This window comes from Vicugna pacos, chromosome 31 (genome assembly GCF_048564905.1).
Source record: "Vicugna pacos chromosome 31, VicPac4, whole genome shotgun sequence".
NCBI lineage: Eukaryota > Metazoa > Chordata > Mammalia > Artiodactyla > Camelidae > Vicugna > Vicugna pacos.
The window spans coordinates 19732402-19744492 of record NC_133017.1 but is presented as its reverse complement, the minus strand read 5'-3'; the positions used below and the strand labels follow the sequence as shown (position 1 = coordinate 19744492).

At 38.1% G+C, this 12091-nt stretch overlaps 1 protein-coding gene across 2 annotated transcripts in view; it reads left to right on the top strand.

The window, feature by feature from the left end:
- Positions 1 to 12091, top strand: part of ADAM7 (ADAM metallopeptidase domain 7) — a 42925-nt gene that overhangs the window by 14471 nt on the left and 16363 nt on the right. For both annotated transcript variants that reach the window (XM_072952646.1, XM_072952645.1), the window contains exons 7-11: positions 344 to 397; positions 3860 to 3931; positions 6904 to 7073; positions 9389 to 9473; positions 10895 to 11025. In XM_072952646.1, coding sequence (XP_072808747.1) covers positions 344 to 397; positions 3860 to 3931; positions 6904 to 7073; positions 9389 to 9473; positions 10895 to 11025 — 512 coding nt within the window. The remainder of the gene's footprint in view (positions 1 to 343; positions 398 to 3859; positions 3932 to 6903; positions 7074 to 9388; positions 9474 to 10894; positions 11026 to 12091) is intronic.

The following is a 12091-nucleotide window of genomic DNA, read 5'->3' as shown; positions in this document are numbered from 1 at the left end:
AAGCATTTACTTTGTAAATGAAAAAAAGAATTAAATGTTAAAAACTGGATTCATAATTCTTTATTTACAACTCATATTTAACCTGACAGACTAAACAAAGAATGGAAGGATAATAAAGTATGGAACATTGTTTCAGGCTTACTAAAAGCTGATGCACGGGGTCCCATGTCTTCCTAATAGAGTGGGTTTTATTTAGAGAAAATTCTAGAATTATTAGACATACTTCTGAACCTCACCTTCCTGTATCAATCATATTAACATTTCTTACCTTGGAGATTTTAACTTCAAACGTGAAGATAAAAAATATTAACCATAATTCATTCAGTTTTCCCTGCATTTCCAGAGCATTCATAAAGAAAAGTATATTGAACTGTTCATTGTTGCTGACAATAACGTGGTAAGTTTTCAGATAAACATTTGCCCTCCATTCAGCCTTATAAAACTATAGTTGTGATTTTAAGAAAGAGAAAATAGTATTTTAATCAGGATTCCATTCCAGGTTCAACATCCTGTTTTTTAGCTTCCCCAAAACAGACACACATAAGAGATGATGAGGTCCTTTGGTGGTACAGCGGACTGAGCTAAAGTAGAATCTGCGCCCCCATTATGAACATATGGAAATAATGAACAACTTACAAAAAAGTGAAAGTATGTTCACAATCTATGCTTGAGTTCAAAAGAAAACACAGGAAATCTCCAAGTGCTAAAAATGAGGGAGAGGATCTGCCAAAACAGTAAGTAAAATCCAAAGGGCTTGGAGACACACAAGACGTAGAACAGATTGCGTAAAGCCCAGGGCTGCCCCATCCCTGGAAAGAGAACTGGAAAAGCTCTCTATTGAAACTGCAAAGGGAAAGGAAGCGTTCTGCCTGCCCGCACTGCTGGGCAGGGAACATGCTGTGCATGAGAAAGCAAAAGGCTGTGAAGCCTGCTCATGCGCTGAGGTGGGCACAACGTTCTGCTCTTCTTCAGATACAGCAATGCCAAGCCAAGCTTCCAGCACAAAAGCTGGTTAGTAATTTGGGAAATTGCTAGACCCCACGTCAGAAAGACGCTATAATCACAGTCCAAGATGAAACTAATCACATGAGGAAGACTCAAGCAATATAATGGAAAGGAGGTCCTCCAGGACCGGGGAATGAGGCAGTGCTGTTTCAGATTACACACTTTACAGCAGGGTATGGAGAAACAGACAACAAAAAATAATGAGGTTACAGGGTAAGAAGGGTTTTTTTGTTTTGTTTTTTTTTAACTTCTCTATCAGAAAATTTTAGGTTAATTCAGAATAAATTTAACATAGAAAAGATTTGAACCACATAAATACAGATTTGATCTAATCAATTCATAGGATATCCTACACCCGCAAAATAGACAATATGCATTCTCTTCAAATGCAAACAAAACATTTTCCAAAATTAAACTGATATTTGACCACAAAGGAAGTAAAAAAAAAATTGGAATTTAAAAATAGATGTGATAAAGACCACTTCTTTTTCTTTCTAGCCACAACCAAATGATAAGTTATGATAAAAAAAATTGTTAAACTAAACTTCTAAAAAAATCACCAGTTTGGAAACTAAAAGCAAAATACATTGTCAAATATTAATTTACTACAGAAGTCAAATGTGACATTATGAGATATTTATAAGAGCAAAAAGAAAATATTAGTATAGACAAAATTTTTTAGATGCAGATGGCATAGCAGTAGTTAGAAGGATACATGTAGATAAACATTTCTATTAAAAAATAAATTTTATTTATTAAAACTTTTATTTAAAAAATTTTGCTTAAGAAATTTTATTTACTATTTATTTATTATTAATTTTATAAACTAAGAACCTAACTGGAAAACTGAAAACATGAAACACAAACTAAAACCAGAAAAGATAGAAGGAAAAAAATAATTTTAACTGTGAGTAAAATTAATAAAAGTCACAATCTAGAATGAAACAACGCCAAATGCTGGTCCCTTGAAAAGATAAATGAAATAGAAAAGCTTCTGACACTATTTATTAAAGAAAAAAAAGAAGTACAAATAAAATTAGAAATAAAAGAAAAATATAACTGTAAATAAATAAAACTATAAATAAAGGTTACATATTATTAAAAATATATGTACAACCTGGTGCCAATAAATTTATGAGTAGAAGCATGTAGTGTAACATTACCAAACTGACTTGAGAAAAAGTAGGAAAGCCCAAAAAGAGTATAACAAAATTTTTAAATTAAAAAGGTAATCCACAATCTAGTAACGAATAAAGACACTAGGCTCAGATGAGTTTAAAGACAAATTTTACCAAAATTTGTTATAACAGACAACCCTATCTTCTACGAATTCTCTTGAAGAATAGGAAAAGAGAAACATTCTTCACACATTTTATACAGTTATTATAACCTTCGTATTAGTTATCTACTGCTGTGTAACAAACTACCCAAAACTTAGGGTGGGTCATTTATGCAGTTGCAGTGGTGACCATGTGGAGGCGCCACTGGGCTGGCTGGCTGGTGTAAAGTGGCCTCTGCCACTTGTCTGGTATGTACTGTTGGGTTTGGCCCACGTGTCTCCAGTAAGCAAGCCTGTGGTTTTCACATCACAGCCGGGCGTCAAAACATCAAGAGAGAGTCCAGGCTTCAATGCACAAGAGCTTTTCAGGCTTCTGCCTATAGGAAGTTTGTTAACATCTCATGAGCCAAAGTAAGTCCAGCATGGCCAAGCCTGGAACCGGTGTTGGAGAGACCCACACACGTGTGTAAGTACCTGGCAGAGTGACTCCTTAAGGGTCATCATTGTAACTATGAGGACGTGGATAACAAATCCAGACGAGAAAGTAAAATTACAAGCCAAGTTCACTTACCAATACGTCTTCAAAATTTCCTAAAAATACTTGCAAACCCAGTCCAGCACGTATCAAAAAAAGTATGCATAACAATGGAAGTTTATTCTAGTAATTCACTGGATTTGATAATTAAGAGGACATTTATAGACCTATCAGGGATAGTTTCAATGGAATAGTGGCGTTCAATCAATGAGTAGTAGGTCGCGGAGTGAGTGGGACACGAAAGTAGGAAGGATTCTGATGTAATATCTTTGAGGTATTTAGACATTTAAGATGACAGCAGAGCAATGGAATGTTTCTAAAGGATACTCACAGGATTCAGAAAAGGCATGTCTCTTTTTATTTTATTACGAAAGAAGCTTGACCACTTGCATTTATTCCGGCAGGATATCTTATGTTATTTTCAAGTGTGTTTTATTAGGTCTAAATTGCTAATGCTGAGAACAAGCCCAAGCAGAGACTCCATCTGTAAAAAGGAAACAAAAGACTAAATAAGCTGGAGCGAAGACTCTGCTTTGTCCTCTTAACCTTTTCCTGGAGAAAATGGGGAACCACAATTTCTTGCCTGCTTCCATCACATTTCTGGTTCCAGGATGATCATGACCAACATGGACACAGGAGGACTGATAAAGTTGCCTTTTTTTTTTTTCAATATAATGGTTGCCATGGAGTTTGAATAAGTTCTGTTTCATCAACATGATACACATGGACTCTAAAAGATGCTTATCGGTTGGTTTAATAAATCAACGTAGTGCAATATACTATGATGTGAAAAGGGAACAGAGTTATAAAGAAAACTTTAAAGTAATGCCAAGCTGAAGCATGTCTTTAGAAACTGCTCTATCTAGTCATTTTATATTAACAAGAGAAGTATTTTTGCAGAAGTTGCCCAGATATTTGAGCTCACTGAAAGGAAAGCCAATTATTTTTTTTCTTTGAAATTGCTCATGATGGGAATAATTGTGTTGAATTTTGATTCAACTCATGATTGATAAATGTTGATCTGATGTTTATATTTCCAGTATCACAGGAATAATCATCCTCTCGATAAACTGAGGAGTCGAGTTTGGGGAATGGTCAATTTTGTCAGCATGGTAAGATATGATACAGTTTGAATCGAACTAAAAACACAATGGAAAGAAACTTTTAGGACAGACCTCTGCAGGATTTTTGTGGTAATCCTGACATTGAGACAGCCCAAAACACAAACATTCACCAAGTAGAACTAATTAGCAAAATTCGATTTTCAAAAAAGTCACAGAAATAAATAAATCATAGTTCTGAGTTTTTGGTTTCTAAGTAAGTGACATTTAATATTTAAATAAGTTTCAAATGTCGGTCACTAATCACAAAACTTATAAAGCAAGGTACAAAGATTTGAATGCCCATCACAAATAAATCTAATCTACTATCTTAAATCATTGTTCCATGACCCTGAATAGCAAAAAAAAGTCTTTCAAGCTATAATTTATTGCCCAATTATTTCAGTAAATATTTCAGTAAAACACACTAAGAGGGTTCATTTGTCTAACGTGGAATGAGCTATAGCCTATTCAGCGAAGCAATACTGTGAATTGTACACATCTTTTTAAAGAAGAAAGACACTGTAAGAAAAAACTGCTCTAGGTCAGTGTTTTTTCATTCACCAGCTAAGGGACATCTGATCTGTTTCTAGTTGTTTACTATAATCTTTGGGGTTCTGAATCAGCCCTGAATGTGCACTGAATCCCTGGCTAGGTGAGGCCACCCAGTTTTGCTTTGCAGACATGGGGGAAGCCACAGGGTGACCTCTCTGTTCAAGTTTCACTGTACTCATTTCTGTAGAGTGGGCTCTGTGGCTTCCCGTGGTTAGAACTCCTGGTTGGACGGCCTGAAGTCTCTATTCAGCAAGGACTGAAGGTACAAATTAGGTACCCTGCCTGGGCACAGCCGGAGAAGGCAGCTCTGTAAAACTGATGGAGCTCTTTGTTTGTTGTCTTCACTCCAGCTGACCCACCCTCCAGGTTTCCCAGCCGAGCAGGATCACTGGCTTTGCTTGTAGACTTTCGTCTCTGTCCACCCTTCTCTCAGCTCCAGCACTGCTGGGCCACCCAGCTGTCAGGTGTTTTCACCAGCCCTGCTGGGCAGATAGGGCTGCAAAGTAGTCCCCACAGTGAGTGGGGCTGTCTCAGCCTCCTTGCTGGGTCGGGATGGGAAGGAGATGCCCCAGGGCACTCTCAGTTTCCCAGACAGGCTCTCTGGTTTGGAGAGGCCGAAAGCTACCCCAGGCTTGCTTCTAAACGAATCCCCCTGCCTGGGCATCAGTGGAGAGCATCCAAGCCGAGTACCGGCTTTGCTCTGGGGGTGCTCTGTTCTATGCGCCCATCTCTCAGTTCAAGCTCTGCTTCTCCTGTTTCTTATATTTTGCAATCGTCTTTATTACTACACCAGCCTTTATCCAAATACAAGATTCAACCTCTTTCCTTGGGTTTCCATCTCCAAAACTGTTACACATTGCTGAACTTTTATTACAAAAGACTTTCAGTTCAGACTGGGGGCTCACACCACAAACAATTTAAAGCAACACAGTGAGAAAGTGCCTGACCTTTCCCATCAGAGCTCCTCTTACTGGCCCTTTAACCGCTACAGAACCCAAACTCCAACTTATTTCACTGCATCCTTTCTCCCTTTACTGTCATGATGTCTTCACCCCTTTTATCTCAGAAATTCCAAAGTTCCTTCTCTCCTAAGAAGAGTGAACTAACTCTTGACAGCCTTTCGAATATGTATATCCAAACCCACGCAAGCATTCTGTAGATAAACCATGGCTTTATTTTATAGCATATTTTCTCACTAGAAGAAAATACATGCATAGAATGACAATTTTTTGTCCCCATTTACACTGGCATCCAGTTTTATGAACCGAAAGCCCACTCATGAATACACAGAGTCCAAAAGGGCCAAGGTTAAAAAAAAAACTTGCTCTGGGGGACCTAACTCATAAGGTTTATTCCACAATAAAATCAGAGCCAAAAGGAATGGACATTTAGTACAAGTACGAGATAATGATTTAACTAAAGTTTTAATTTTATATGACATTATAAGAAGCTAGTTCTCATGGTTACTAAAGGACCTTTTTGGGTTCTCATGTGGACACCTGGAATTCAATGTTCATATTCTTATTATACCGGTTAAGAAAAGTGAAAAATTAACACAAGGTTATTGTTATAGAAATGATGTGCAATATTAAGCTTCTTCATAACCAGTAACATTCTCTATTCATACTTGTTGAGTGACTTCTCTGTTTCTGTTTTTAACTCAGTGTGCATAGTTTATCATTCATAGTTTGTCATTCATTCATTTTTTCAATCTACTTCACACTGGCTGTTATGAAGTATAAACTTGATGTAACACATAGTTCTTTGTCTCAAAATCTCCATAATGTTTGCTTAAACTGTCTTCTCTTGTCCTGGCATCAAAATATCTATCAACTAGGTGTTTACAAAAGCAGTTGGAAACGGAAGTGAGAAGGCTCGGGCTACGGCTGTTTCTGTCTGCTTTGAGGAATCACTGATAGGATTTCTTATACAACAGAGTAGTTCCAGAACTCAAACACAGGGAGCAAACATGATAGCTAAGCTGCTGGGTTTTGAAAACAATATTACCTCTCTAGAACCTTCTACAGAACCAACTCATGACCTAAAATAGAGAGATGAGTAAAGAGCATTCGTTCCATTGTGTGCCACTGTTCATAAACTCACGTTTTTGGTCAGATATCATCTCAAAGCTTTACTAAATTATTTATTCTAAACACAGCCTGAGCTTAGTCCCTGTAAAGCTTGTGATAGTTCAAGGGGAATCAGATATTTTTAGTCAAGTTTCTTTGTTGGTCATAGCAAGTCACCCAATATTCTGCAGAATTCACCCTACATTCCATTTCAGTACAGAACTGTTCATAAAATGAGGCCTGAACTTTTGCTTACGTACTTCGTGCGTTAAAATTACTTTTTTATGTAAAGGAATGTAGTCATGATAAAGGGTCTTTCCACAACTTGACATTGTGAAAAATTATTTCTCCTTCAAACAGCTTTATAAAACCTTGGACATTCATGTGATGTTGGTTGGCCTTGAAATATGGACAAACGAAGACAAGATAGAAATAGACTCAAATATAGAAACTACCTTATTGCGTTTTTCCGCCTGGCAAAAACTGATCCTTAAAAAAAGGAAGAATTTTGATCATGTTATGTTACTCAGGTATGTAGCTGCTTTATCTTTCTGCCTATCTTAGGTGGATTACTAAAAAAAAGAAAAGAAACCAAATGAATAACCACCAAGATACTTTTTAAAGCAATTGACTTTTGGATGGTACAGAGAGACAAAATGCTATGTGCAGGTACATAGAAAATTTCCAAATGCACTTGTAAATAATCTTTCTTTCTAATAATGATTACTACCAGAAAAGATAACCCTAAAATACCCATATTCCTGGCTAGGGTTCAAACGCCATTAGGTTAGCAAAGCACGTTTAGAATCCACTTGCTTGATTTAGCATCCAGTACTGACTCCCTTCAGCCTTTCATGTTATGCAATTTCAGTTCTCCACTAAAGCCTACTTTTCTGAGAAAGCTCTTCATTTTCTGGTCCTCCTCCCTCAACAAAATATCCCCATCTGGTGACCAGCTCTTCAAGAGCATCTATATTCAAGATAACAGATAATGAATCTGCTAAATTAAACCTGCCACAGCTTTAATATTCCCAAGTAAAGGGTTGGATTTACCTAGACTACAAGGTCATTAATTTCTTAAGGGGGGGGGTTAATCATTTTTGTTTTCAAAATACCTAGCACCCTATTCAGCCTACAGGGAAAAAATAAATTATTATGGAGCTGATCTGACTCAGCTTCGTGTTTCACACAGTCCTGTCATCCTAAGGGGTGTGAAATTATGGAAGAGCAACTTTGGAGCAATGGAGTGTTCTAGCATCCCTTTGGACGTCCTTAAAGCTACTGTATAAGAGTGGTACCCACTCAACCTGCTTCAGCTACCTACAGTACCAGAGAGTCTGCTAAGGTCTACAAACACAGCCTGCAAATGAGCTTTCTAAGAGCATTACCTAAATATTAACTTTCAGTCTGAACTCTGAACCGGGACGCTTCCAAGTCAGAGGTCAGTCCAAGCCTTTGGCAGGTAGATGAGTGAACTAGACTTCCAAATATTATTTCTGATTTTCACTTCCAGGATGGCCCATAACACATACCTCCAAGGGAAGTTTTCCCTGGCTTAGCTTCAGAAATTCATGTACTAGTATGCCCCCCAAATTACAGGGGGCAGGGGGTAAAGTAAAATATCACCATGACCTTCCTAGTGGACGTAGCCCCTTGCTTATTCCTTGGATGTATGTCTTAAAATCCTTAATAAATCAGTCTAGGAATATTTAACTTAGTTTAAGTAGACGGTCTTTTACTTCCGTCAGTGTCTCTTATTCTGAGCAGTAGCTTCACATACCAACTGTATGTCTGCAAACAGGGATGGGGTTGGGGGAGATGGTACGAAATGTCTAATTGGAACCTGTAGTTGGGTTCCTTATATGTCTACCCTCTATATTCACACAGATCTGGAAGGGATTAGATACCGTATATAGCATTGCCGTGGTGTGACTTTTGGTTAAGTCACCATGAGCAAAGTCAGAATCTAGACTGTACTTTCTTTAGTGCTTCATCTCCAAAGGTGATGTTCTCCCAAGATCTCCACATTCTAGGAAGACCAGAATGCTACGTTCTTCCAAAATGGGTAGTCAAATACCAAGACTTTAAAATATAGGGACAGAAATATTTCAATAGTGAAGAAAGAAATACAGCATATCTTCTTGATCAGAAAAGTTAAAGACTGAAAGGTCATCTAGCCTGACCACCTTTTTTGTATCTGAAGCCTCTCTGTTGTGCTCTAAGTAGGGTCCTCCAGCCCACGGTACCTCTCTTTAAAGTGGTCCAACTCTAAATGTTCTTCCTGAAAGCATATCAAATTTGGACCCCTTTAATATACATATCGACACCTGTCTTTTTAGGTAATCGAGGATAGACCTGTTTTCACACGACAAGTGTTTCAAATGTTTGATTATAGCTATCAAATCCTCTATGAGTTGCTGTGGTTTAATAATTTTTTTAATCTTTAATCACAGCAAATTAATCATTGTATTGAATTCATTCACTATGTTGCATTTTCTCCTCTGAGCACTTTTAACCTTTTTTTTTTTTTTTGGTCTTTTAAGTGGTTTTATTTAAAGCTGACTAAAGTCACGTTGAATGGACTCTAACCTTGTTTTCTGTTTTGTTTTGTTTTGTTTTCAGAAAGTACTTTTTTTATGATTTCAGCTTAAGATTGCATTCCCTTTTTCAGTGTCTCTAAAATAGCACGTGTTTAAAATGAGCTTAAAAGCAGCTAAGGTCATCCTCAATTCCAGAATTCCAGAAAAAATAAAGGGCACTTTTGTGTGCAAAGGCACTGTGGGGGTTCACTGCAATTCAGTCTTTGTGTTAATTAAACTAGAGCTTATTTGCATCTTGTTTATAGTGGGAAGTGGCTCTACACACCTGTGCAAGGAACGTCCTATCTAGGGGGCATGTGCCTGCCCTATTATTCCTCCAGTGTCGTTAAGGTGGGCTGTGTTTTACTTTTATGTTACATTACTTAATCAAAAAGTTTACTTTAAATTTCTGTAATTCTCCATGTCCTATCGAAAGGGACCACAGATGCGTTCCATCATATATTCCCACCAAGATATGTCCCAATGAAACTGTTATGTTTCCTTTATTGAATGGGAAATATTTTATAAAAACTACAGACAAATGTTGAAGGTTAAAAACAGTGCTGTTCAGAGTGGAAAAGAACATCACATATGGATTAACATGCAAAGACTAGAAAAGCTCTTTTGCATATTAAATATCGTTACATAGAAGGACATGCGATGTGCACAAAATTTGATGTCTGGTTTAGCAAGTGAAGATAATTGTTCTTGTGCTGATAAGAAAGTGCATAAACCACTTCGAGTATCCTGTCGGGATGGCGAGAAGACCTACAAACTGCTTGTTTACCCGATCTCTTCCCAAATCGCCATGCTCCTAGGAAATGCCAAACAACTCTATCTCAGATATCCTTTAAAGCATCAAGGTTTGGGTTTATTTCCTGGAGTATCTCTGCCTAGTTGTTGCTATGCTCCGCCCATCTTGCGAGACCTTGAACTTAAAAACTTACTGAGATGACTGCCTGATCTAGTATTCCTGGGGTTCTTTTTATAATTATCTCTTTGCCCCCGGTATTTGAGACACATGGATTTTGCATAATGGAGTCAGATGAATCTCATCGAGGCTGTCCACTCCAGTTATGACATTATAACCCATCCAGGACACATTTTAAACTGCGTAAGACTAAGATGAAATGACCAAATTAGGGGTGTGTTACCTTCAGAGTAACCTGCTACCACACCCCTCTTTGGAAATTAATTGCTGTCATTAATATAGAGATTAAAACATGAAATGCAGCTAGGAACAGAGACAACAGTCCACTCTACCTTGGGTTTTACTTCACTGAGTTTCTGCCTTTCTTCATAGTGGGAACGCCCTCCTGGTGATTATGTAACATTATTGCCCAGTGTGAGAATAAATCGAAACCCTGAACCACACGTATTTTTATTTTTGAAGAAACAAATTCAGTTGAATATCTAGTCATAGAAGACAATCAATAATGTTTAGTTTATGCTGTAGGACTTCAATACATTTTAGCCACACGTAAGGATGAGTCTCTGTAAGTCCAGCACTGACTATCACTGCACCACGCACACAAAACATTTCAAAATGTTAGAGTTTGAGACATTCAGAAGGTTATTTGTCCAACCTCATTATATAATTAAATAAGTTAAGGTGCAAGAGCAAAAAATAACTAAATCCACGACCTTTCAGATAAAATGCTAGTTAACCAGAAGCTAGAATCCAGGTGTCTTAGCCACCAGCTCAAAGCAAGTTGTGTACTACTGTGTGCTAACTGACAGCATTTTCTCATGCACACCTTTTTTGGTATCAGGACCTTCTGCCCGACCTAAACGTAGTTGCAAACAGAATGGCACATCAGTTGGGACATAACCTTGGGATGCAGCATGACGATGACCTGTGTCCCTGTACTTTGGGAAAATGCGTGATGGACAGTGGTGCCAGGTGAGGCTCAGAGAGCACAGAGGATGTGTTTAAATGTTGGGGGAGTGGCTTTAGATTAAAACTCAATATTGTGGGTGTACGTTGTTATTATGTGGAATTTTCCTCACATACCTGGAAGGTCTGTTATAAAACCAGGCATGGTAAGGACTTTCCTATTTGGGGCTGAATCTGCCTGGTTGGTAGTGTCTCTCCTTTTGATATGGGGACAGAAATTCTAAGACTCCATCAGGACATATTGCAAAAGTGCATGACACTCAATGAGTCTTATGGCAAGGTGCTCAGGAGAGGAACACACTCTCCCTGCCTTATTTCATCATCTTTGAGATAAGCTCTCAGGTCCTCCTTCAAATCTCTACTCAATTGTTCTCAGCAAAACTTTCCCGGCCACCTGCTCCAATCTTTCAGTCTAGTCCCCTCACACAGACCTCCTGCCGTTATCCACCTCCTCCCACTTTGCTTTGTTTTTCCTCCTTAGTACGTATCACCATCTAACGTGGTCTGTGTCCTACATAAAATTCAGCTTGTGAATTATTTCAGTCCCCCACCGGAAGAGGAGCTTCATGAGGTCAGAAGGTTTTGTCTGTTTTGTTCACTGTCCTATCAACACTGTCCAGAAAAGTCCAAGACACGTAGTAGGTACTCCATCAATTATTACAGAATGAATGAATGCCCAGCATTCCCTCTTCGTGCTGTGAGTCATGTGTGGTCAGGTCCTGAGCCCTGCACGTCTTTGAACTCCTTTATGGGAAGTACAAACAGTGCATTGTTCATAGCAAGAAAAGTGATGGTAGGCGATGATCAGTGCTTCTGTATATTCATGAGTTAAAGTAGCTGAAGTACCCGAGGGCAGTGACTGGCATAGGGTGAGAACGCAATTAGCTGATGTCTGATTTTACATCATTGTCTACATAATTAGTAATCTCTTGGAGGGGTGCCCATCATCCCATTTGAATGTCTCCGAGACTTTAAAAGTCCATCTGTATCCAATCACAGTATCAATAAGAATGGCAAGGACTATGTATAAAAATAGATTAATAAAAAAATTCCCTTCTGTAAAGCACTATGT